General features: G+C 43.7%; 1 protein-coding gene across 3 annotated transcripts in view; it reads left to right on the forward strand.

Moving 5' to 3' along the window:
• NEURL1 (neuralized E3 ubiquitin protein ligase 1) overlaps window positions 1-24,628 on the forward strand; it is a 131,650-nt gene that overhangs the window by 36,719 nt on the left and 70,303 nt on the right. Inside the window, exon 1 of one of the 3 annotated variants that reach the window (XM_015867115.2) lies at window positions 19,594-19,681. The exons of 1 other annotated variant lie outside the window; for it this stretch is intronic. In XM_015867115.2, the coding sequence (XP_015722601.1) occupies window positions 19,675-19,681 (7 nt within the window). In that variant the 5' untranslated portion in view covers window positions 19,594-19,674. Of the gene's footprint in view, window positions 1-19,593; window positions 19,682-20,055; window positions 20,167-24,628 lie in introns of those variants that run through there. One more of the 3 variants, XM_015867114.2, reaches the window with a different exon arrangement.

Here is a 24,628-nt window from a genome sequence, read left to right on the forward strand (position 1 = left end):
CCCTACACAAGCTGGTAGGGAACCTCAAGGAAGTATTACTATTTATTACTTTGTGGTCGGTATTTCATACCCTCAACAGAAGTCAAAACCCAAGCTCCATCCCATTGCTTTTCTGCTTCAGTGCCTGTCATGCTCTTCTCTTCCCTATCTCCTTGTATTGTACTCAACCACCAATCTGCATCTTGAACATTCATTCCAAACCCATCTTATTAACTGCAATGAGGAGTGGTGAAGGACGTGTATAAATCCCATATACTACCTTCATATTTGTAGTATAACACAGAAATTACTGTAAGGACAAATGGCTCTAAGGTTGTTATTTTCCTTTCAGTTTGGTAGACACCACTATTTTTGTTCATGTTTTAACTAGTCAAAGAATTTTGGTAAGCCAAAATTCATCTTTGGAATGACACAAAATGTGCTGTGGGATAATGTCAAGGCTGCCAAGTTCCCTGGATTTTGGTGAAAATAATTTTGGAGGGAGACATCTTGAGGTTTATACTTGGGCAAATATCCCACTGATTCATCCATGTTAAAGTCATCACAAAGAGATTATGGAAAAGGACCGAGACCATATGTGGTATATTCCTGTAATGGGTTTGTTGTGTGTCCAGGATGGCTGCTGGTATTAGCTCTATTTCCACCTTTTCTGTTTTATTTTTTAGTTCTTCCACCATTCTAGTTCACATGTTGTAAAAAGACCCTTCCTGATGTTAGGAAGGAGGCAAAAATTCTTGGCCTTGTTAATAATAGTGATAATAGCAGATTCCAGGGTTGCTGGTGATAACAAAATGATGGTCAGAAAGACAGCATTTTAGACCAACTAAACATAGCTTCACTGCAGTGATATCATTTAGCCCTTGTGATTCAATTCACTGAAGTACAGCTTTATGATTCAATCATTCAAGCAGGAGCAAGCGGCTCTCTAAAGGTCTTTTTCTCCATTCGGTATCTTTCACCAATGAAACCTGTCTTCACATAAAGAAACCATATGAGGGAAAGGAGTCTGAGGTCTGAGTTTCAGATATTGAAGTGAGCAATCAACTTCAGAAGTTTGCTCAGCCTTGGACCTGCTCCTGGCTCAGCTTCTGCCTTGGAGAAGTCTCAGTCATCTTGGGCTTCATAAATAGGTAAAAACAGGATTAAAATAATAATAATAAAATTAAGGCAGTGTTTGCATCAAATTAGCTTTTAACAAATGGTAAGACGTGATTCTGTTGTGGCATTATGTACTTTTCTTATTTTTTGCTTCAGTGGTACTACTCTGCATTTCCACTGATGAAAAGAAATCTGAATCTGACCACTTGGCTGCCCTACTTAAGCAATTGATTCTAAATCAGCCTTGCTATTCAAACATGTAGAATTGAAGATTTGTTACTAATTATGTAGCTGCGATTGCTGACTATTTTTCTTCCTAGTTTAGTCAAAATCTTTCTGACATTTAGCAGATTGACGTTCTCTTAGCATCTCCACAACAATCTGTCCAGTTTGTTTAAGAAGACAACATTTTTGGAAGAAGCTGAAGCATCTCTGTTGGAAACTCAAGTACCTGGCAAGCTTTGCTCTAGATACTTGTTGAGCTGGCCAAGTTCTGTTGTGCTTAGTAATAGCAATGGGCAGTTGTGTGACCTCATGTTTCTTCAGCTGTCTAGGTTTACCTTTTGTTTTTATGCTGGAAAGCTTGAGAAAAAGTCAACTTGGAGCAATGGTCACAGCAAGAGCCCTGTTACCCTGAAAGCTTTGCTCTCTGCATTGCTGACTGCTCCCACTGGTGAGAGGTGGCTGATGCCAGCATGACACACGGTCACGTTTCTGGTTTGCCTGTAGGTTTCCTTGTTCCTGTGGTGTGGATAACCGTTGTTGGTCAGACGTTGTCATCAACTTGGTGAATGTCTGACTCGTTTCACTGAAGGTATAAATGTGGGATGATGGTTCCTGTTGCCAGAGCTTTGAGGGGGAAGGTCTCCATGTGAAAGCTGCAATTTCCTGGCTATATTTAGAGGGACTACCATGCTAAGAACTAAGCTTGTGTCCTAGGCTAATTGTACTCTAAGGCCAACCAACAGCTTCTGAATGGTGATCATCACTCTGAAAATAACTGCTGGTTGAACAACTCACCCTTTACCCAGAGTTAGACCTGAAGTTATGTTTTTCTAGTCTCTCAGCCTGTTCTCCCCACTGGTGTTTGACAGTGCTCCAAGTCTCTGTGCGCTCAGCGTTGAGCTACCTGAAAAGCTTGGCCCTGTGCTTGATTTACAACAGCTAATAGTGAAATGGCCTATCAAAGAGCCTTAACAACTGTGAAAACACTTTCAGGCATATAAAAATACATGCAAAAGATATTCTCTATTGTCTTCTCTTCGGGCAGCACTTGAAGATATTAACATCTAATGCATCCCAACGTTTTGGAGTGATCTTACTGAACTCCTCTAATGCCTGTGCAGATCATGGTGGGGATGAGTACATGAGGAGAGCTCATCATGTACTTGTGATGTGTACTCACCAACATGAGGCTCAGCTTTTTTGTTTTCTTCTTTATTGTGGTAGTTCAGTGGCTCCAGGCAATTTTCCATCTTGTTGGGAAAATTGGTTATCTTGCAAGATCATCTGTGCTCACTGTGAACAAGAAGCAGTTCATGTGTCTCAACAATCATTTTCTGTTGTATGTGATGACAGGTACTGAATTCCAGGTTAGCCATAATGAGGTACGCTCTGTTTTTGCTACAGTCCGTTTCAGCCATTACTGAAACATGGTGGTGACTTTGGGTGTTACTAACTGATCCTACAAGGGTTACTCAGAGTTCAGCCTTTTAGCAGATACTTAGCTTATCTGTACTTGTCCCTATTGGAAGATGACTGTTTATTCTCATTTTGAGCTCCATGATTTGGATAGCTTTTTACACATTGCTCATTATAAATTATACTTAGCGTGTTTCCATTTGGCCTGGATTCCTTTCTCTTTAAAAGCTTATTCCAGGATTTGTTCACTATCTCTGTTTCATATTTAAGTGGCCCTTTTATAACCTTGGTAAGAATTTACATGTAATTTAAAGCCTTGTGTCCAGTTTCAGTTTACAGTCCACTTTCGTTTATGTTCTGCTATAGACACAGCAATTAAATCAGCATTGTTGGAAAGGCCATGAGGACTCGGTTGCAGAGACAGCTTACTGGCAATCTAGCTGCTGTCTTAATTTTAGAATGACAGCAGAGAAAATACGAGGGCTGTGCTTAGCCAGAGCATCAGTAATAGCACAGTAGCCATCAGTACCTCTCAACAAACTATTTACTGATGGATCTCCAGTCCCCAAGACTTCTAGGTTAAAAAAAGCTGGAATAGATAAAGTCCTTTCCTAAGAGTCCAGGGCTCTTTGACTTCATCTATAAGTTCTCCTTTGTTCTTGGTTGAAGAGGGACTATGATTTGCTTCAACATTGCTTTACTCTGGCTGCTGCTTTGCTGCCTAAGAGGTCATCTGTTAATTAGTATGCTGGCAGAAACTTATACTCTTTTATATAGCACTTGTCATTTGAAGATCTCCAAATTTGTCCAAAGCGGAGAAAATTTATCATCTCTATTTTGTAAATTTAGCAACTAGAAACAGACAGACACTCAAGGTCAGAAAACCATTGCCAGAGCTGGAAATAGATCTCAGCTCTTTTGAGTCATGGTTTCTGATCTTGCTAAGAGCTAGATCACAAATGTGGAAAGGAAAATAGTTCTTAAAACCACAATTATTAATTTACTTCTGAAGCTATCTTCTGTTGAAGTGTAGTTGCTAGGCTGCCGCAGTCTTCATATTGTTATCTTGCAATGGATAAATAAAGCTGTTTGTACAGTGTAAACTAAGACATTGCTTTACACACAGTGGCAGTAAACCATTGCATAGCTTAAGAATTTTGGTGGGTGCTCTAGGAGGGGCTGGGTTGCCTGGGCCAGCATTGTCCTGTAATGCAGTGATGGTCCCTAAGGGATGGGGACTGCCTACCAGTGACTGTGCAGAGCCTGGCAAGATGATGCCTTCAGCCTAATTTGATCTCCAAGATGTTGCTGAAATGTAAATAGCAAATAACTTACTTTAAGATGCAAAGGCAGTAAATGTGACTAAAAAAGAAAAAGTGCAAAATCTTCATATGCTGCAGCATGCAGTGAGCCCACAGTGTTGTCTTCTGTTTTCTTGAGTTATTTGTGCAAGCTGTCTCGCTCGCTGTTATGTTAGGAAGTAAGGAAGCACTTGCAAACATAATTTGGAACCACATATAAGAGAAAAATAGTTTTTGTTCAGAAGAGTTGGAGAGACTTTATCGTCTGCATGCAGCTGGCAGCGTCACCCTGGGAAAGGCAGTCTCTGAAATTCCACCCTTCCAATAATGGTGAAAAGAGGAATTTTCATCCTTGTCTCTGATGAAGTCATCTCCTTTCTGTGAATCACAATTTATCTCTGCTAGAGGTGGATGAAGCCTCAAAATAATGACAATATTTCAGTTGTTCCTGTTTTTAAGTTGATCCCCATCACTGCATTCAAACATCTGTTCCCTGGGGAAGACCATTTTCTTCAGTATTTTGATTTGGAGATTGCTCTGACATAAACAGACAGCAACATCAGATGCAACATCTTGAATGCACTTTTCGGTCTCTGAGTATCTTCAGGCTACCTATTAAATTTCTTTTTTGTAAGTATTGCCAGTGAACTCACTTAGATTCTACGTCATTTAAATTCTCAGCCTTTTTTAGCTATTGTTAACAGACATTTGTATAATGGTACAAAAGAGCGTTCCCCTTCCATGTTCACTCCAGCATGTAGCTGTTTTGTAGGTTTGGGAGCAGCAGCTTAATGGGATCCTTTTGTTAAAGTGGCCATGTCATCTCTAAAGTGGAGGGTGCCTTGATCTGATTTGAGATGGTGTTTTCTGGTTTAATGGAATAATGCTACAGAACAGTCTTGAGTCACACTGACATAATAGGCAACTTTAGAACTCCTTGGATTAGCATATATCAAGGGAATGGTGCATTCATTCTGAGAGAGAGCCTATCTCTTGCTTGTTTTCTGTGGCAGCACTGGGAGTGTTTGTTTTCTTTTCCTAATTCTGAAATGGGAAGTAATTGAAGGCTGATGACAATTTGGGCACACTGCTGAAGTGAGGTGGTAATTCCTGAAAGGTTGGTTAGTCTAAAGCACAGCAAAGGTTGATGATACATATTGCTGCTAGACGTCCCAGCAGGCTGCTTGTGTTAAAGACAGCTAGCAGAAGGGCTGGCCATCCTATTGTGTCAGGATAGGATTTTATTCTGCTCTTTGACATGTAACCATCAGGTCTTTCAGGTTTTCCATTTTTTGCTGCTCAGGAGAGGCTACTGGTACAGGACACAGTAAGAGCTGAAATGAAATGGCATGGGAGGAAGGATTTTTAAGTAGAATGCTCTGAAACTTTTTTTGTTAATACTGACTGAACTCCAAAATCCAGTGGGTACACCAGGTTCTTCTTCAAACATTAAACACTACTTGAATTCCCTTTGATTATCCTCGTTATGAACAGACTTGATGATTGCTGGGGTCGTTCCAGCAGAAAAACCAACTGTGACCAAATTTCATATTCCATAAGGCTTTTAATACATAAAGCTTAAAAGTTGCTGGAAATCAAATGAAGGCATTTTGTACCAACCAGACTGCTGAAGGACTTTAGGATGATCAAGGATGCTCTTCATTATCCCAACTTTGGTGTTTTACAGCATATTAGTAGCATCTCTTAGAGGACTCTGCTTATGTTCTGTTGAAGGACATCTCACCTGGTAGATGTGCAGGTATCTTGTGGGCTCTGGGGGATTAAAAAGACATGAGGGGGAAAAATCTTGTAGGTGCATACTGCAACAGAGGTTTTGGCAGATGGGTAAGGTGGCTACGGGTGTAATCACAGCACTGACAGTCCATACACTTACATTCTTCCCGGACTGATATATTACACATTTTGGTGAATTTTAATTCAGCAGCCCAGCTTGGCTCAAGGCAGATGTAAGTAATAGTGAACAGGTTTAGGACAAAGCTAAAACGAAGCCGTACATCATGCAGTGCTGTAGCTGCAGATTTCAGCTGTCCTGATAAACTTTTGGCAGAAATGTGTATATATTTATATGGTACTGAGTACCATGGTCCCTTAAGCTATAAACATCAAGCATGTGTGGGATCTAACAAAACACATCACCGTTTTTCTCTCTGGCAAATTTTCTTCTTTCCTATAGAAGTATATGAAAGGAATAGTTCAGAGGACAGCTTGGGTCTGTTCTAGATGCAGAAGAAGCAGGGCAGGTGTGCTTAGGTAATGGGGTTTCCTGCAGTCTCTGCTTGCAGATGCTCCCCACTGCTTGGCTGGCTGTGCAGTGTCAGCGTGCTGTCTCAGGCTCCTTCCAGAAGTCTGAGGTGTCAGATTGCTGTAATGTTAACAGTGAAAGGAAGGGTGTTAATCACCCTAATGCCTACTTGATCTTTATGTTTACATACCAGAGAGTTGCACATTTTTGCCTCTGTAGACTAAGCGCAATGTATGTACAGTGGTTATTTTCGTACTTCTGTTCCCACAGAAATCCCACCCTTTCACCCAGTATTTTGGGAGCTCCCTGCATCCCTGGCCTAACACAAGGATTATGGGGACTTTGGGATAACATTTCCCCTTCCTTGCTCTGTGCTCTCTGTATATCCCATGCATGGTTTCCCACTGGTCAGTAGTCTCTGTGTCCATGCTTTTCTCTTTGAGAAGTCATGCTTCTTGGGATTTTTTTAATGAACTTATTAAGGATGTGGCGCAGAAGATGAAGAGTCATCACAACGCCGTTGCCTTTCTAAGTAATTACAGAAGCAACAACTATAAATAACAACTTGTATTGCCCTCTCAAGCAGACCTGTGCCCCTGGGAGAAGTTCTAGTGCAGTTACAGCAATCTTCCTCTATTTATTGGTGACTGAAGTATCTATTGCTGTTATTTATTGAGCCGTGACAGAGTGCTGCCTATGAGCTCAGAGCAAACTGTGGCATAGACCAATGCAGCTTGCTCCCACCCTTAGCAAACAGAGCTCTTCTCTACAAACAGGACTGTGACTGTTGACTCCAGGGAAGAGGGAACATGTAATGAACAGCAAGAACTATGGCAGTAGCTGCCACCCCAGTGCTACCTGCCCTCATCTTCCCCACCCTCGAAGCCACAGTGAAGTGAGCAGAGGCTATTCTGAGGATGGGAGAAAGGTGGGCTTGAGAGGGAATCCTGCCTCACATGAGGAGCAATGAATGACCAGTGAGATCTTGGTCTCCATGCACAACTTTGGCCTGATTCTTCTCCTGCCTTCTAAGAGACCTTTAGTTCAAAGTCTTGAGGTAACTAAGTGCATCAGTTGTATTTTGCCAACAAGTGATGAGGAAAACACAGTGAAATGAGTGAAGTGCTGTTTGAGCTGGTGCTGTGGTGGATGTATTTCCTTCTGTGGACTGAACTTCAGCAAGGGCTGCAGCTGTGTTTTTCTTAAGATTTCATTGCTGTTGACAGTCATCCTCCAGAGTCCCTCTGGATGCTGAAGATTGTGTATACTGACTAAAATTGCTGTGTGGGTGACCTCAGGGAAAAGAGGTTTTGCTTTTGATCCAGTTCCATTTTAACATCACAGGCAGGAAAATTCACTGTTGAAATAGTATCTTTATTGAGACAGGAGAAGCCCATAGAAAGGGTCCCCATGGTGCTCTCCAACTGGATGCCCTACATGCAATAAACAGCTGGAGCTGTCCCGTTCCTTCGTTGCCTGCAGTAAACCTGAGATGTTTGTATTTATAACTGAAATTTGGTGGCTGCTCCGCCATCAATTGCTTTTGACCTTTTAATCATGAATTATTGTTCACTTACCTCCTTAGCCTGTGACAGATCCCTTCTTGGTAGGGTTTCTATTTATTGGTTGAGTGATTGTAGCTCTCTATCTTGGGATGGGTACATTCCGATTAGTTTGGTCTCGCTTGTCTGCGCATTTATCAATCTTGAATAAAACATATGCTGGGTTTATATTTACCACTGGTGTTTATCAGAACATTGCAAAGCTATTTCGTGAGGTCAGATTGATGGAGAACTGGGGTGTCATGGCAGTGCTGTAAAGCTTGGATAAATGAGAGGAGGGATTCACACCACTTAGTTCCGCATCTTTTATCTTTAAAATAAATTTAAAATGACATTCTAAAAGATATTATAAAGAAAAACTATCTGAGTGTGAGGAAATAGCAACAGTTTTCTTCATCAGAGAAGCTTTCTGTGCACAGTCAATCAGAAAAGATGCAGAACTTGAACCATGTGAGACTTGTCATGATCGCTACTTCTCCAGGGCTGACAATTTCCAAGTATTACAGCTGGTCCTTCACCAGTGATGGTCTATTAAAATATTTGCTGCTTGACAGTACCCTGTTCCCTTGTGGAAAGAGGGGCAGAACAGGAGGCAGTTCTTGAGCACTGTGGTCCTAATTCTATAGGTCTGGCACTGGTAACTTCTCCCACCTCATCTGAGCTCTGACCCACATCTGATTGGGGATGGAAGTCCCAGGTCCTCAGAGGACTTAAGGGTTCAAACCTATCTGTGATGTCCCTGGCTCTTGCTGGCCATGTTCAGGTGTCAGCATTCACCCAGCATTCCCACTTCTCTGCATCTCACCTGATGAATGGGCTCTCTGTCTCTGTGGTCTCTCTTTGTATTAATTTTTGTTTATGGTGTCAGTGGTGTCAGGCTGCATTGTGCCTGCTGCCAGTCCACTCCCTTGAAAAAACACATGACTAAAGGGTAATCATTATGGTTAATGCTTCAGAAATGTTGTCAGAAATTGTAACTGTTTTGTACTGAGAAAGAAAGTGTAGAGCAAATAGAGGAATAAGCCTCTGCGTTTTGTAATTTTGAAGAAACCTCTGTGTTCTATTCCTTTGAATAAAAAAACCCAAACACCTGACTTATTAGGTAAGAAACAGATGGCAGAGGCTTGAGGGACTGTGTGCACGCAAAACATCTGCCATGCAGTTAATATTTAGAAAATGATGATATTGGAACCTGTTGCTTTCTGAGGGTTATACAATGCGGGAACAACCATAATACATGTGGTTCCTGGAAAGGGGCTTAAAAACAGATTTGTGTGCCCTGAAATGCTAGCCCTGATCTAGCTGCAGTGGCTTGGTGCTGCTCTGCTATTTAGCACGTACTAATTGTCTGGGGTTAATGGGCAACGATGCGGCTGAGGAACCTGTGGCCTTGAAGGCCTCCGTCCATCTGTGTTATGGACATCTGCAAGGCCAGCAAGTGGGCAGCAGCACAGATCCGACAGCCAGACGGGGATTTTAATTGTTCAGGTGTGGAGAAATTAGCAACGTAATTACATAATTGGGCTTTCACGGCCCATTCAGTCTTTGTGACTCTGCAGGGACCCTGCTGTGATGGAGCTGTGAGCGGTGGTGGTGTAGATAAGGCGATCAGGTGGCATGTCACTGGCAGCATCTGGGATGTGTTGGGGAGATGGCACACCGTTCCTGCTATTCTTTTCTGTTGATATGTCTTTACTATGAGAATCCTGGAAAACACTTTCTGTGTTTTAAAGCTTATCTACCTCCTCCTGGCTGGGGGATCTTAGCATCAGTGGATGGGCTGCTGTGTAGGTTTCTTTATGTAGTTCTTAATGCTGTTTTTCTGTCTCTGAGTGTGCATCTGCTGCTGGAATGACCAGTTCACTGAGAGCCCCTGGGTTCTGACGTGATACTCCAAGTTCTGTTTGGCTGTTCTGCCTTCTTATCATCTTTTATACATTGTGTGTGCAGAGAGATTAATTCCTCAATACCATGCTCTCAATTCTGACCATCTCATTATAATCTTCAATGTACAGAGCCAGATGCTCTGATTTATACCAGATGAGGTTTACATAATCAGTTCCCAAACCTTCATAATTTGCAGAAATATTTTTCCTTTACATTCAGAGAACTTAAGTTTATGAGGTCTACTTGAGCAATACATTATTTACTATGGATTTTATCAAAATTCTATTCTTATACCTTAATCTGTTGTGTTTTTAACTTTCTTCCTTTCATGTTATTTGTTTTGTATTTAATATGACTATCCAAATAGAAAATCTCTCTAAATATGACTCAGCAGAAACAGCTTTTACAAAGTTCCAAACTCTCAAGATTGTGGCACACACACTAGATAATGGAGGTTTAAAATCAGCCGTCGCCAATGGTGTATTTACTCAACTCACAGGCCATTATCGGCAGCAATTTGTATGGGTCTAACATAGCAGTTGTCAGATGCTGTTTCCATTTCTGCTTTTGTTTTGCTTCACTGGCAAAATTCTCATTGATTTCACTGGTTGCAGATTAAGTCCTGCATATGTTTCATTTCCACAAGCCAGTAAAAATGTCTTTCCTCTTTTTTTTGTGCTCATCTCCTTTAAATATTTTTGTCTGTGCACAACAATCCCACTGAAACGTCATTGTCTTCCAAATCTCCTTCCTCAACTCAAGTTGTCTAAATCCAGACAAGTTTGGGTCCAGACTGCAGGCTTACCTAGAGACCCAGTTACCAGAGAACTTCTTATGACTAGAAGGTTAAACAAGGTACTGAAGAAGATGCTTTTGTGTTGCTTGTGGTTTGAGATCAGACTGTCTGGTGTTTTACAGACCTGAAAATCAGCGATGTGCAGTAGGGTTTGTGGGATAAATAGTACAAGTTACAGAAGTGAACAGAAAGGAGACTTTGGTCTCTGCTCATGCAGGAGACAGGCTGCCCTTCATGCTATTCTCAAGAAAAGCATGAAGCAGCTCATTCATGGGGGAATCACTGGCGTTGCTGTTTTATGGCTTGCTCAAATCTCTTAGCTATTCTGTTAAATAAACTTCTGCCTTGGTCAGTGGTATCAGGATTTGTTTGAAGGAAAAGCTACAATCTGGGAAAATAAAAGTTCATAATATGTGGATCTTGAAGAGACTTCTAACTGCTGAAAGGCTTGTTACCTGAAGTAACATCCATGTAATGCACAGATCTGTCCTTTTAACACTGCACACATAGAGATAGTAATCTTTTCGTGCCCCACGTCTAATGTTCCTATCTTGATCTAGAAGGACAGAAAAAGAATTGTACTCATAAACTGCTCTACTTTTATGGGTGATGTTCTCCTCTCCCATCCTCCAAAAGCACTCTGTCGAGTAGGGGAAATAGTCTCTAAAGTGGGGGAGAGAGACCCATCACCAGACATCAACTGATATCTTGGAAATGTCTTAGAAACTGCACATGAATCAGGAATGAGTCATGATGTAACTTGGTAGGTATCCAGTTGAAGGAGGGGAGCACTGAGCACCAACTGTCCATGTCTGCTTCTTGGAGGTGAAGGCTGAGTATGAGTCAGGTTGGGATTCCTGTGGGAAGAGCAAGAGTCTTCTATGGACAAGGACGTGCTGTTGTCACCAAAAATATTGGTATTAGTTACAAGGTGGAAAGAGATGAGAAAGTGTTTGCTTGTACCTTGACAGGATAAAAACTTGACAAAGAGCATGGCTGATAACCTAAAGAAGCACAAGAATATCTAATTCCAGCAGAGCAGTCTCACTTGGTGTGAGTGTAGTGAAAAACCTTATGGAACCTCTTGCTTTAACTGTTGATAGAGTCTTTGAAGGACGTTTGGTCTTTGTGCCTACAAAAAGACCCAAAGCAACAAAAATCATCATAGCTGACATATAACTATGCAGATAAAATACTCTTTTGCAGGTACAACACCCATGGAATATAAGAACAGCTCAGTTAAGATGGTTTGATAGGGTGTGTTTGCACTGATGGTGTAAGTGCTGAGGTCACTGTTGATTTTTTTATTAGCCTGGGGTATGGCTTCCAGATCACCTTAAGAAAACTAATAACTATGTAGAATAGCTGTAGAGTTTTTGAATCCTGTGGAATGCATGCTGCGTTCCTAATAAACAGTATTTATGCCTTCACTGAAACTGTTCTGATTTCATGTAGAAATCACTATTATTTTTAAAGCCTCAGGCTGAACAGATTTCAGATGCATTTTGTCTGTTCAGTGACCAACTGAACTGGGGTCAGGCTCTGGCTATTACTAAGAATATGTGAATTTCATAAAATCTCTCGTTTATACTGTAGGCTATCCATTTTTCCTTTCTCAGATAGGTATGATTTAACCTATAACACTCTTGTATTAAAGAAATTTTCTTGTGCTCTACCAAAATCATGAGTTTGGAAGACTGAAGGGTGGGAAGATGCAGACATCTAAGTAAAACATATGTTGAATGGGAAGAAATCAGTCATCCTGGGTTCTGGGCCTGTGATTATTTCCACATGCCTGGACTGTATTGCTGTGTTGTGTGCCATTAATGTCATTAGATGCTTTATGTCGGAGTGGATTTTTGCATATGCTGATGAGACTGCAAGATTGGGGCTGCACTGGGTTGAGTCTGCCAGTGTGGTTTCAGGGCTGCAAGTGGAGGCGAGTGTCCTTCTAGAGTCCTCTGCCATGTGCCCAGCCCAGTGTTCCCCAAGGTGCCCATAAATGTCTGGTTGTGTTATGGGCCTCCAGGCAGCAGGGTTTGTCCTCAGCCCTTTTCAAGAAAAGCAAACTGACTAATCAAACCCCACCTTGTAAAAACGGATATTTAAAACTGCTGCTTGATGTTGGAAGGAGCCACAATGAAAAATAAGCTTAATGTTCTTGTTAAAGGGTGCCTGTGTGTCAGGGAGAAATGCCAGCCTTCCCCCATTGTTTGTCTCTGGGCTGATCTCTGAGAATGAGACCTTGGGAGCCACTGCCATTCCATTTGGTTCCTGGTAAAAGGAAAAGTGATTTGATGGCTCCCTCCAGATAAAAATACTGAGAAGTGTAGCCTTCTAGGCCAGAAAACAACTTATTTTTCTTTCCTTGGTTTTTTTTTTTTTTTTTTGTTATTTGAGCCTGCCAGATTGGTCTGTTCTCTGCTCTCCAACTGTGTGGGCGGCACAGAAGAGGATGCTGAGACAAAGAACGGGGGAGGGAGGAAAGAAGTGAAAAAGACCTTTGGACTGGAGGCATGGTGCATGGGAGGAAGAGAAAGTAATGGCAGTCAGAGTGTTTTGGTTTGCAAAAGTTTGCAGCAGGTCGGAAGAATCTGTGGTAGGTCAGAGACACTCAGTCTAGAAATTGTAGTGATGAATATATTAGCATTTTTTGATCCTAAAGCATACAGATGTTTTTCTGCATTTGGTGATTTTATGAAGCTTGCATCCTACTAACTTCAGTGCCCACTGCTGGAAATGGGGATGATGGATGGAGGGAGAAGTGACTGAATGGGAACATGACCATTGCTCTACTTTAGTAGAGTGTTTTACATTTTAAGTTAATCTGCTTTGTGCTTTGAATTAGGTTCTAAAGAAAGTGGAATTTTATGAAGCTAAGGCTCTGATTTCGTCCTGACAGAATCCCATTTTCCTGAGCTGAAAACCAAATCTCGTTTCTCATTCCAATAATAGCTACCTTCCCCCAGTCTACTGCATCTGGTTTGTGATCTTTTGTGGTACTTGTGAGATTGAATTACATGTGAAATGTGGTTTAACTCCTTTTTTCTGTTTTTCAAATGAAAAGGGGAGTAAGGATAAATTTCAAATGAAACTTTAAGATCTATGATGAGAATAGGATGGGGAGATACTGGACAGCATCTTCAGGTGAGGGAGGAGAGCAGAGAAGAGGCGACTAGGAGGTGAACATGGGGAGAGAAAGGCCAATGCACATGTGAGGCATTATGTGACTTGCTTCCAGTTTAAACCTGCAAGATTCATCTTGCCTGGCCTTGGAAGATTGACCCTTGCCATGTATTTTGCCCTTGGAGCATTTGACCTTCAGTTCCTTTCGTTTCTTGTAATGTACTGCAAAAATTTGAACAAACAGCCCTCTAAGGTCAAGGTTTGAAAAGAAATCCCACTTCATATGGGATAAGCCCTGCAGTAGGTACAAGGAGGTTCTGGTAAGAACAGAGGCTGTCCTGCGAGACGATCCAGGGCTCTCCCCTGTGACTCCAGGAGCCTTCCAGAGCCTGAGACTTAGAGCCTGGGATGTGTGGTGGGGATGCTGGTTTGTGGACATATGTTGTAGCCCCCACTCACCTGCCTTGCCAGCCCGCACAGCTTCTTTGGGACCTGCTGCCCTTCATCGCCCTTTCTGAAGGACTTTTGACAGGGTAGGGACTCCGGGTAATAAAAAGGTGTTTCTCTGCTGGGCTAATATTTACATCACAAACATATGGTGCTTTGGCTTGGTCACAAATCCCCGTGCGTGCAAGTGAGAGGCTTTTCTCAGAAAGGGTGGGACATAAAACACTGAGGTTATTCTCTCCTGTCACTGTGTTTGCTAAGGAAAATCTTTAGGAATTACACCTTGATACTGACGGAACGTTATCGCAGTTAGAAAGTCGAGCTCTCAAAGGTGAGCACGTGCTGCGTTGGAACAGTCAGTCTAACCTTCATTTGCACCTCGTTGCTTTCTGATTTCTTTACAGTATGTAAAAAGCAGAACGTGCTTTCCTAGCTGGGACAGAGGCAACACTTCTTCCAGGTGTGTTGTGAAAACAAATGTGTTGTTTGCTCAATGTGCCCCATAAAAGCACTATGACTTTTGCTGGTAATTTCATTTTTCAATGTAGGGTTTGGCTGTTGTCTGTAATAAAGTATGAATGAGCTATTTTATATAATACAAAGGTGTGTGTGTATATATGTATACTGCATGAGTGTTCTCTGTAGATCTGAGTGGAACAATACTGTTTTTTTCACTAAACTATTACAGTGCTATGTCACATGGAATGATGCTGCTCTGGGTTTCCAAATGTTTAATAGCCATAAAACTGAGCCTGAAATAACACTTCTCAGTCCTGCCTTGCTGTCATTATGCTGCCTGCAGGCAGAGTCAAAAGGAGGATTTTCAAGTGGGACTCTGGTTCTACTGTCAAGCAGAGATTTTTAACTAAAAGAAAGCAGGCTTCTTGCACTTGATCTTAAAGCAAATGTCAATTTCATTAGGTGAATGGTACGAAACCAGTATCTCTTTGCTTTCTTAGAGTGTTTCTTCTGGTGAGGTGCTTGCTTTATCTTATTTAATTTAGGTCTAAAATGCTCTTGAAAAAGCATTGTGCATGAAGAGAGAGCCTCTGCTCTCATTGTGAACTGTTGTGTTAATGTTAATTTCTCATGTAAATAGACATGAGGACGTTTGAAAATGCAGTCATTGACACATATGCTGTGATGTTGTCCCTCATTGCGGGCTTTTGGTGGGTTCCAGGTGATGTTGCCCTGGAGCTCAGACAGCTTTTTTATACTGTCTAGAAATTCTGCTCAGAAATGCTGCTTAGCCTATCATGGTGCTTTATGGCAAATTGTGTCTTACACTGAGTTTTACCATTTCCAGCTTCTGCTACCTGGTGTAATTCTGTCAGAATTTCTGTATGACATTATCTTTTGGTAGCTCAGAACTAAGTAAGGAGGGGAACACTTCTGCCCTTGAAGAGGAAAAACTGCATCCAGTGGGAGCTTAAGAACATTTGCATGCTGATGGAAAGATGCTGTGCAAGCAAGTCTGGGTTTTGCTCAGTTCCTTGCCTTGGAAATCCTTCTTGCTGCTCTGCCCTGTGCTTCTTGCTAGCAATCTTCCCTTCTGCTGCTCCTGTAGGTGGTTGCACAGGGACTGAGATAAAGCACTGAGCAGGCAGGGCTCATCTGAGCTCTCCTGTTGCTGTGTCTCCTTCACTGAGCCAGCCCACAGCCTGGACTTCCACTCAGATACCTCACTGATGTCTTCATTGGCTTCCTGAGTGACAGCCTTTACCGCTGTGCCACTGTGGTTCCTGTCACCAAAGAAAACGGCACTGACGTCTTACTTACACTGAGTGCAAGTGTGAGGGAGATGCTCTGTCTATAGGCTTTCCTGCCCCTAAATTGTCCATCCTGCTGTGCTGCAGCAATCTGCCCCGGGGTACCCAAACACTTGGGTTAGTGGTTGTGGTGCTGGATTTAGAAATGGTGGTCTTGATTTTTAAGGATTTCAGCTAGGATTTTGAATTTCCTTTGACTTGAGTATTGAGATTGGGGGTTTTTATCCAGAGTAATACTTTAATTACATAACTCATTGCATTCTCAGCTGGCTGTGTGTAAGCATCAGCTAATCAGTATTCCTTTTGCTAGGTCGGTATCTGTTTCATTGTGTTTCACACAAAGAATAGCCTGAAGATGCATCTCTGCTTTCTAAGATCCCTCTACTAATAGCAATAAATTCTAGTTAAAAGGGTGGTTAGAATGTAAGATATCCCAGCTCTAGTCACTGTTGTTTGTGCATTAATGTTTGCTGGTGAGACATTTTCTCTTGGATGCCTTGCTGTTGAGAGCATTAGTTTTCCTTGAGTTACAGTGGCTGAGGTTTCTGAAGGAAGCCTGATTTCTGTACATGTGAGCTCTCTGCTGTAACAGCAGTCTGAAGCTTATGCTGAAAAAAGACCTGAGAAAATGGTCCTCTGAATCCTCCCATCTCCCTCAATCTCTAGCTGCTTATTGAGAGATTCTGTATCGAGTGAGAAAGGGCAACTTTCAGTCAATTGATTTGTTACTGTGAAGCTGAAGGCACGTGGTAGTAGCAATATTGATGACAGCTTCTTAAACACTAAAGTCATAAAGAGAAGGGTCTCTGCCCCTGGAAAACATCTGATTGATTTCCAGTTTCCTGCTTTCTCCTACAGTAATTTTTGGGGAAGATTCAGACCATGTTGTGGTGAAATGCTTTAAAGTAGATAAAATCCTATTAAGAGAGGGACAGGCTGAGGAAAGTGATGAGCACAGAAGAAGAAGGCAGTTCACAGAACCAATAAGGTTTGAAAAAAAACCATAAAGATCACCTAGTCCAGCCATCAAGGCCACTAAACCATGTCACTCAGTGCCACGTCTGCCCACTGTTTTGGGTTTTTTTTTGCTTACACAGGCAAAGGTCATCAGACATCACAACTATCTTGGGATGTATTTCCCAGACATTGATGGGTCCATCATGTCCTCCTCCTTGCTGTTGAGAAAGCAATGGATCTGTCTCATTTTCCAAACCCCAAAACACTGCCCAGTGCCCATATGCTGAGGATGTATCTTGGGACTGTGGGTAGGTGCCTCCCTGTCTGCTTAAGGCTGAATCAGAAGCATCCAAGGCTTCAGTCCAAAGAAGCATCCTGATGACTGCATCCTTTGCAGCCTCAGCATTCTAATCTTCTAGTTAATAAATATATTTAGCAAGGTCAGGTACTGCCTCAAAGCACACTCCTGCAGTAGATTCTTACTTGTATCAGTGATGCTGCTTGGACTTAACTTGCTGGATGCTGTTTATGAACAGGAGTGGATTTGGGAGCTAGGTTTCTGTTGGGTCACACCTTAATATCTCTGTCAATAATTTCTCAGAAGGGAGCTCAAGTGGTGATAATATATATATTATTTCAATACTTGATGTTACAATGGGAGGTCTTGCCAATATTGGCAAGGTCAGCAAAATAACTGAAAGAGACCTGGAGGTTATCAACATGGAGAATTATAAAGTGGGAATAGGGATGTAGATAGAGTTGGCTTTGTTCCCCCCCAACATCTAGAGAAGAGTTAGAAACGTGGAAGAATGAAGAGAAATTAGGAAAAGGGCAAAGTCTGAAAGGGAGATGGAGGTGTGATAGGCCCAGATCAGAGAAGTTCCAGTATGAGGTGTGGAATCATAGAATGGCTTAGTCTGGAAGGGGACCGTAAAGATCTTTGAGCTCCAGCCATGGGCAGGGTTGCTAAGCATTGGATCAGGCTGCCAATGGCTGCTGGAGAAAGCTTTGCTGTATGGCAAATAATCCTTGAGGAGTTAGCATCGCACAAAGGGCAGACCACTGCACTGCCTTGGTGCTATTGGGATGTTGGGGAGGAGGGGTACTATTTTATGTGGGTTGGTTTTTTGGTTTTATTTTATTTTTTTTGCAAAAGGCAATTTTTCAATCAACTGAAATTGTTTATAATTTTCTGCCAAGCAGGATGACTCATTCTGGCATCCTGCCCTCCCCACCCTCCCACCATCCCATATAAACAAATAAAGTCAATAAGTTACAAACACTAAAATAATCTGAAATGATAATGGCTCAAATTTTTCCTTTCGGTGTACGTAGAACAAAATGCTTAATGTTTTTTTTTTTTTAAAGACATTATTTCAGAGCTGGATTCAGTGACCGTAACTTGAAGAAAAAAAAAAAAAAAAAAAAAAGAAGAGGTAAAAATAACTCTTAAAAATGCTTCATTTTTGAGTTAAGGAAACATTTTGTTCAGTGAGACGCACAAAGCATTCAGTTTTGGGCCAACACAAAATGATTTTTTTTTTTCCTAGCAATCTCTTGGTTGAGGCAGTGAACCAAAAACTCAATTATTCACAGAGCTGCAGCAAGATTAAGGTAAGGATGGAAAGCAGAACTGAGCAAGCAAGGGAGAAAATTTGGGGTTGGAGATTGGAGTAAGCCTTAATTCCTTGGGGTGAAACGCAGTGGTTTGAGGTGTCAGTACTCATCGTTCACTTTGCTGTCAGTGTGAGGCACTGGGTCAGTGTGACCCGGGTGCTGCCCTGTGCCAGCTGGGATGCATGGGCCACGCTGCAGTGCTCCTGGGGATACATCCTCGCGCTGCACCACTGCTGCTGTAAATGCAGCATCGTCCAGGAGGGAAGAATAAAAAGAGGGGAAAAAAAACCACACCACCCAAGTCTTCTGCCAAGAAGCTGCTGTAAGCTCTGCAGAGTGTGAGTTTGGGCAGGGAGGAGCTGAGAGCTGCTCATCCCAGGGAACGCTGCTGCTTGGCTCCGGGTGCGAGTCTCCTCGGCGGGGCAGAGGGAGCCGGGTGCTGGCGGTGCCTGCTGCTGCTGGGGATGCTCCTCTGGCAGGTTGGAAATGCTTGGCACAGCTTTCCTCACGCACGCGGCGTTAGTGCAAACACCCTGACCGTGCTTCTCCAGCTTCAGCTTTTTTGCATTGCTTTTTTTTTTTTCTTTTCTTTTTTTTATTTCTCTTACCCAGCCATTCTAAGCAATAATCTTATTTCCCGTTATCCCAGTTGGGAGAGTGAAGGCAGTGGGGGTGGCAAGCTTTGCCCAGCACTGTGGTAAGGGGTGGGAGGCAGAGCTGGGTTTGTGGCTGTGCAAGTTTGAGCCCCGCTCCTTCGCAGAATGAGGAGTGACTGTAGCATAGCAATAAGCTGCATGAATTACTTTTAAATAAGTCAGCTTGGATGCACCATAGCCGGCTGTGGCAGCATGGTGCCCGCTGTGCTCATGTACCCTTAGAGCAGCAGACAGGAGAGATGCAAGGGAGATGGTGCACGTGTGGGGCTGGAGATGGAGAGGAGAGAGCCGGCTCCTGCATGGGGGAAGGAGAGCAGGACCACTGCCCTGGCACCCCCCATTCCCTGCTTCTAATGCTGCTTTCTGCCAGCAGAGGTAATGGGCTGCAGCACAGGCACTGGGCTGAGCGTGCAAACCTGGCACCAAGGAGTTGATGGGGATAATGTTTTTATTATTCCAGTCCGTGGTGAACCAGTCTGCATTTCAAGTACTCCTTTGCTATTAAATAACTAATAATTAACCAGCAGAGGCCGTTCGAAGACTCTGGTGCAGTGATGTCTGGTAATAATTTTTTTTCCTCCTATTTTATTTAATTTTAATTTTTGCCCTCCCAATTCATTCCGAGGCTCCACACTGGGATCCTAAAGTGGTTTTCAATGCCCAAATCCGTTGGCTGTTTATAAATAAGTTCTGAACGCGGTGAGTGAAGTTGGCAGCGCCTCGGGCTTTGTTCTGAGCGCTGCCGGGTACCACGGCCACCTCCGTGGCTCCGCTTTTGGGAGCGCAGTATGAGATGCTGGGGACAGCGGGGAGGGGTGGGGGAACGCCGCATCCCCGAAGCGTCGGCAGCTATTTCAGGAAGACGCGAAGTCTCCTCCTTCTTATGTAAATAAACGTGACAGATCCCAGCGCCGGTGCGGGAGGGCCGCGAGTGGGTGGAGGCAGCCGGCGAGGGGCAGCGGGGCCGGGGGCTACGGAGCGATGAGCGCCGGTGGTGCCTAAAGGGGCGGCTATGGGGGGCCAGGTGACCCGCGGGCCGCTGCACGGTGAGCGTTGCGAGGGGGAAGGTGAGGGGCTGGGGGTGCAATGAAGGAGATGCGTGTGCTGTGTGCCAGTTTCCAGCGGGGATGAAGGTTGCCAAGGGGAATTCGGAGGCTTTGGAAGCGGTCACCTTGCGTCTCCTTCCCGTCAGCCGCTCCGTAGTATTCATTCATTTCTATATTGCGTGGAACGAACGCTGGTTTGAACTACTCCCTGTGCTCTGCTGAGCCATGGAGCCTGCCTGCTTTGCTAGGTAACGTGAAGCCGTGCAGGGAGGGGGGCAGAGCGCCCGGCGCGATGCTACAGTAAAATCCGGAGCAATAGGCAACGTGGGGCCGTGGCCGCGCAGATCTCACGCCATAAATATTTCGGTGAGAATCCTGCCCTCGTTAAACGTGCCGACCGCTCCGCAGTGTTCTGCTCACCTCGGGACACAGCCGGGTGTGCTGCACGTTCCGTGCGGGGGGAGCGGGCTGTCAGAGAAACTTCCTGGTTGCTATAGTAAATAGGGGATGGGAAACGCGCAGATCGTGTTGTGTGGGCTTGGAGCTGCTCGTGTGCTTCCTTTGAGCCAGAGGTGTGAGAGGTAGACGAGGAGGCTGTGAGTATTCACGTCCCAGACCCAATTCTTGTTGGATTGGGTGAAAAACATGAACTCTGCAGCTTAAGGAACAAATGGACAGAGTTAGGGAGCAGATGACTTTCCTAACGGCACGTCTCGAGTGAGATCGGAATTTGTTCATCATCTGTTCTGAAGTGTCACCCACGGTCTGACCTTATTTCTTCTATAATGTCGCAGTGTTCACGTCGTGTGCAGAATGTGAGTGCTGGTGGGTCAACACTTACAAAAAAGCAAGCAAACAAACAAAAAAGCCCAACCCAAAACAAACATCTGGCTGTTGTAGGTTCCATTTCCCGTTTGAAGTGGCATTTGAATGAACTTGAGAAACCTGGCTGGGAAGGAGCAGCAGCTCTGTGTGTGTGCCAGGGACCTGGCATTCCTGCCAGGGCTTTCTGCTGCCTACTGAGCCTGCAACTTCTGCCTTACGGTGCTGCTCCGCCTGCCAGCGCGGCTCTCCTCCTTTTATATTTCCTTGGGAGATGCAAAGTAATGAGGAGACACGGGTAATTAACTCTGCTGAATTTCCCTCTGTGGACAGAGGGGCTACAGGCAGCGTTGCAATGAGAGGTGATATGCTGCTGAGTGTAGCGCAAGTCTTTTGAAACGTGGGCTTGCTTTATATTTAAAAATAGGAAGAAGTCATCCACCAAAGGACATGTAATGAAAATAGACCACATCTGTGCTTGTGGTTTGTCCATGGCTGCCATTCCTGCAGTTCCATCTTTTCTGTTGAACGTCTCTGTTTTCAGATATGCTGGGGAAAGAGAACCGAAACATATCAGTTTCTCGGAAGAATAAATGAAACCGAACGTAATGATACCGAAAGGAGCTCTGTAAGCAGCCTTGGGGGTTAATGCCCCTTGCTTTTATAGAAACCACGGGTAAAGTACAAATCTGCTGCTTTCAGATGTTTCCAGCTCTGTCTCCGTGCTGAAAGAGTGGGCTGGGCTTTTCAGGGGCACCTGAGTCATTAAACTCAGCTGAAAATCAGCTGGGATGGGGCGAAGCTGCCTTGCCCAGCTGCTGGAGACTCCTGCTGGGATGGGCACAGCTCCCAAGCCTGGCATGGTGCACAGGGGTCTGCCTGCCCCTGGTTGCCCACTCTCACTTTGGTCAGGTTGGAAAAGATGAATTGAAAGATGGGCTGTGCGGGTGGCGCTCCTTCAAAAAGCATCAGAGCAGCGTGGTGGTGTTTAACAGCTGTGGGACATTTGAAGGGAGACGTCTTATGGCTTTTGTGTGTGTTGGCACACAGGAGCTATTCATTCCTTCTTCTCCGTGATGTGCGTTGCCCAAATGCTCTCGTGCAATCTCTGTCCACATGCCCATGGCACTGTGATGGTCTGTGCTTCTCTACCCCCTTCCCACCCCGTGCATGCAAGTCCTTGGCGTGCTTTCCAGTTCTCTCTGTGCAAAAAGGAGGAAAGTTGAAGTAGGAAGTCCAGTGGTAACGTAGCTGTGATGGACAGGATGTTTACAGTCCATGCAAAAGGGAACATCTATACATGTAGTGTTTACGTTAGCAATATTTTAAACAGGAAATGTTAATATGATTGCTCGTGGTTCATCTGAGGCGAGTTTCTTCAAGACTGGCTGTGTGCTATAGTGTTCCTACAACATAGGCAGACTTATCTAAATATTTATATTCAACTACTTGTTAATAATCGTGCATAAAACATCTCTGATGGACGCATACCTCTGAACAAGTACGTTCTTCTTACGCAGTTGGTTCAGCTGTCACCTGCTGCGTTAGTTTTTAATTCCTCTCGATGGCTGTGAGTGAGATGCTATTTGCATTCATTTTTGGGGGAATCAAATCCCATTTTTGTCTGAGAAAAAACATCTCGAGTATGTTTTTTTATAATTATTATTTTAAATATATTTTTATTATTCTCTTGGAACAGAGCAGACAAAAAGTCAGGCTTCAGCCAAGGAAGCTGCTGCGCTGTGCTGGAGAGGGTTCAGTGCGTGTCTACGTGCGGAGGTTAGCGATGAACGTGTCCGTATCTCTTCAGAGGGCTTTTGACTAGCTGGAGTGTACACAGTGCATTAATTCATGTGCAGGGGATGTGTCTGCTGCATGCACGTTTGCTGAATAACCTTCCCTCCTACTAGTCACAGTTGTTAATAAGTCCCTCATTGCAGGGCTTTGTCGTATTTTTGTTTTAATTACTCTCGTGTCTTGGGCACACATCAGTGATTTGCAGCAGAATAATTTTTACAAGGAGCAGAAAAAAGGTGTCTTGTGTCACATTTCCCGAACCGTAATTGTATGGCATCAGCCTAATTGCAAAGGAGTCTCTGGTGAGAACGCATCAGTTTTTTAGCCTGGGAAGCAGCAGTGACTGACAGATGTAACTTTTGGCTTGAACAATTGAGTTTTTAAGCTTCTTAAGCGGACGATGCTCTGCAGCCTGAGGGTACAACAAAAATAATGGCTCCCATCTTTGTGGGGTGTATATACAGGTGTAAGCATTACATATGGCCAGAATTTCCCCTTACCTATGTAAGTCCTGGTGTGCTGCACAGCTGTGTGGTTGAGTAGCAGGAGGCAGAAGGATGCAGGAGTAGTGGCATAACAGCTCTCCATCTGCTCTACATGGTGGTAAAGACTTTCGGGCAGCTACTTGGGTTCATTTCCAATTTCATTGGCGTCTTGTTCGGCACAGTCTTTTCCTGCCCCTGGCTGCTGTTTTATTTCCATGCAGAATAGGTGTGAAGTGCTGGTGTTGTCCTTCCTCTGCATTTTGTTCCCATGCAGAGCAGTCTGTGGGACTGACTCACAGGTGTCACTGGGAGGTCTGGGGTTGGCTGGGAGCCTCCAGCCCCAATGAGCTGCTGAGTTGCTGCTGTAGGGCTCTGGGGAACAGTGGAAGCTGGAGGTCGTTTCCTGAGTGAAAAATAGCCATGGTGTGCAACTTCATTTATTCCTTCTTTGCACAATGGAGCTCTATTTTTAGCTTTCTCTTAATGCTTTGTAGTGTAGTGAATGGTATATCTATAGGCAAGTGCTGAATCAGCCCCATGCTCTATTTCCTACTTTGTGTGTTCCTTGCCTATTCTGCAACAACTCTGCCAAATGCTGCATTTCACCCTTGCAGTTAATACTGCCCAGGAGAATTGTACTCTAGCACACACCATTTTACACACCTTCAGATTAAAGAATTTCTGACTTCTTTGATCTGATTAAAACTGTAAAATATCCCAGAAGAAATAAGAGATGTTTTAACATTAGCAGCAATCTGACAGCACCAATGTAGTGAGGTTTCTTTACAAGTCAATTTTACTTTGCATTTTTTGTCATTTCTAAACTGTTGTCTGGATTCTGAGGTATCTTACTTAGCTTCCATATGTGGAGTGATTGAAAATCGCTTTACCCTCAGTAGGGGGTTAACAGTTCCCATATTCTGCAGGCAGTCACTCACTGAGAACCAAGATGAGATGGGGAGAAGAGGCTCTTTCTAAGGTCGTTCTGCTTTCAGCAAGATTGCTATCTAGCTCTGAAAGCAAATGAGTATGTGTGTGTATGGGAAGTTAATCCTGCTCAGGCTTGGATTAACTGGTGCAGAAGACCCCGGGCAGAGTGCCAAAGTACTGCTGGCATTTGCTAAAAGTGGGGCTCCCAGAGATTATTTCAGTTTGTGCCTCTGACCTGTGGGTCACTTTCGAATGTCCTTAGGTGGCTGACAGTAGTGACTGCTGACAACTTCTCAGGTGAAATGGGTACTGCCTCCATATACAGGGATTTTATGGGTAATCACATTTATACATGAAAACTCTATTGTGAATGGCAGATGACTTCTTCATTAGCTGTGGCATTATTTGACTCTAGGGGTCTTGGTGTA

This window comes from Coturnix japonica, chromosome 6 (genome assembly GCF_001577835.2).
Source record: "Coturnix japonica isolate 7356 chromosome 6, Coturnix japonica 2.1, whole genome shotgun sequence".
NCBI classification, from domain to species: domain Eukaryota; kingdom Metazoa; phylum Chordata; class Aves; order Galliformes; family Phasianidae; genus Coturnix; species Coturnix japonica.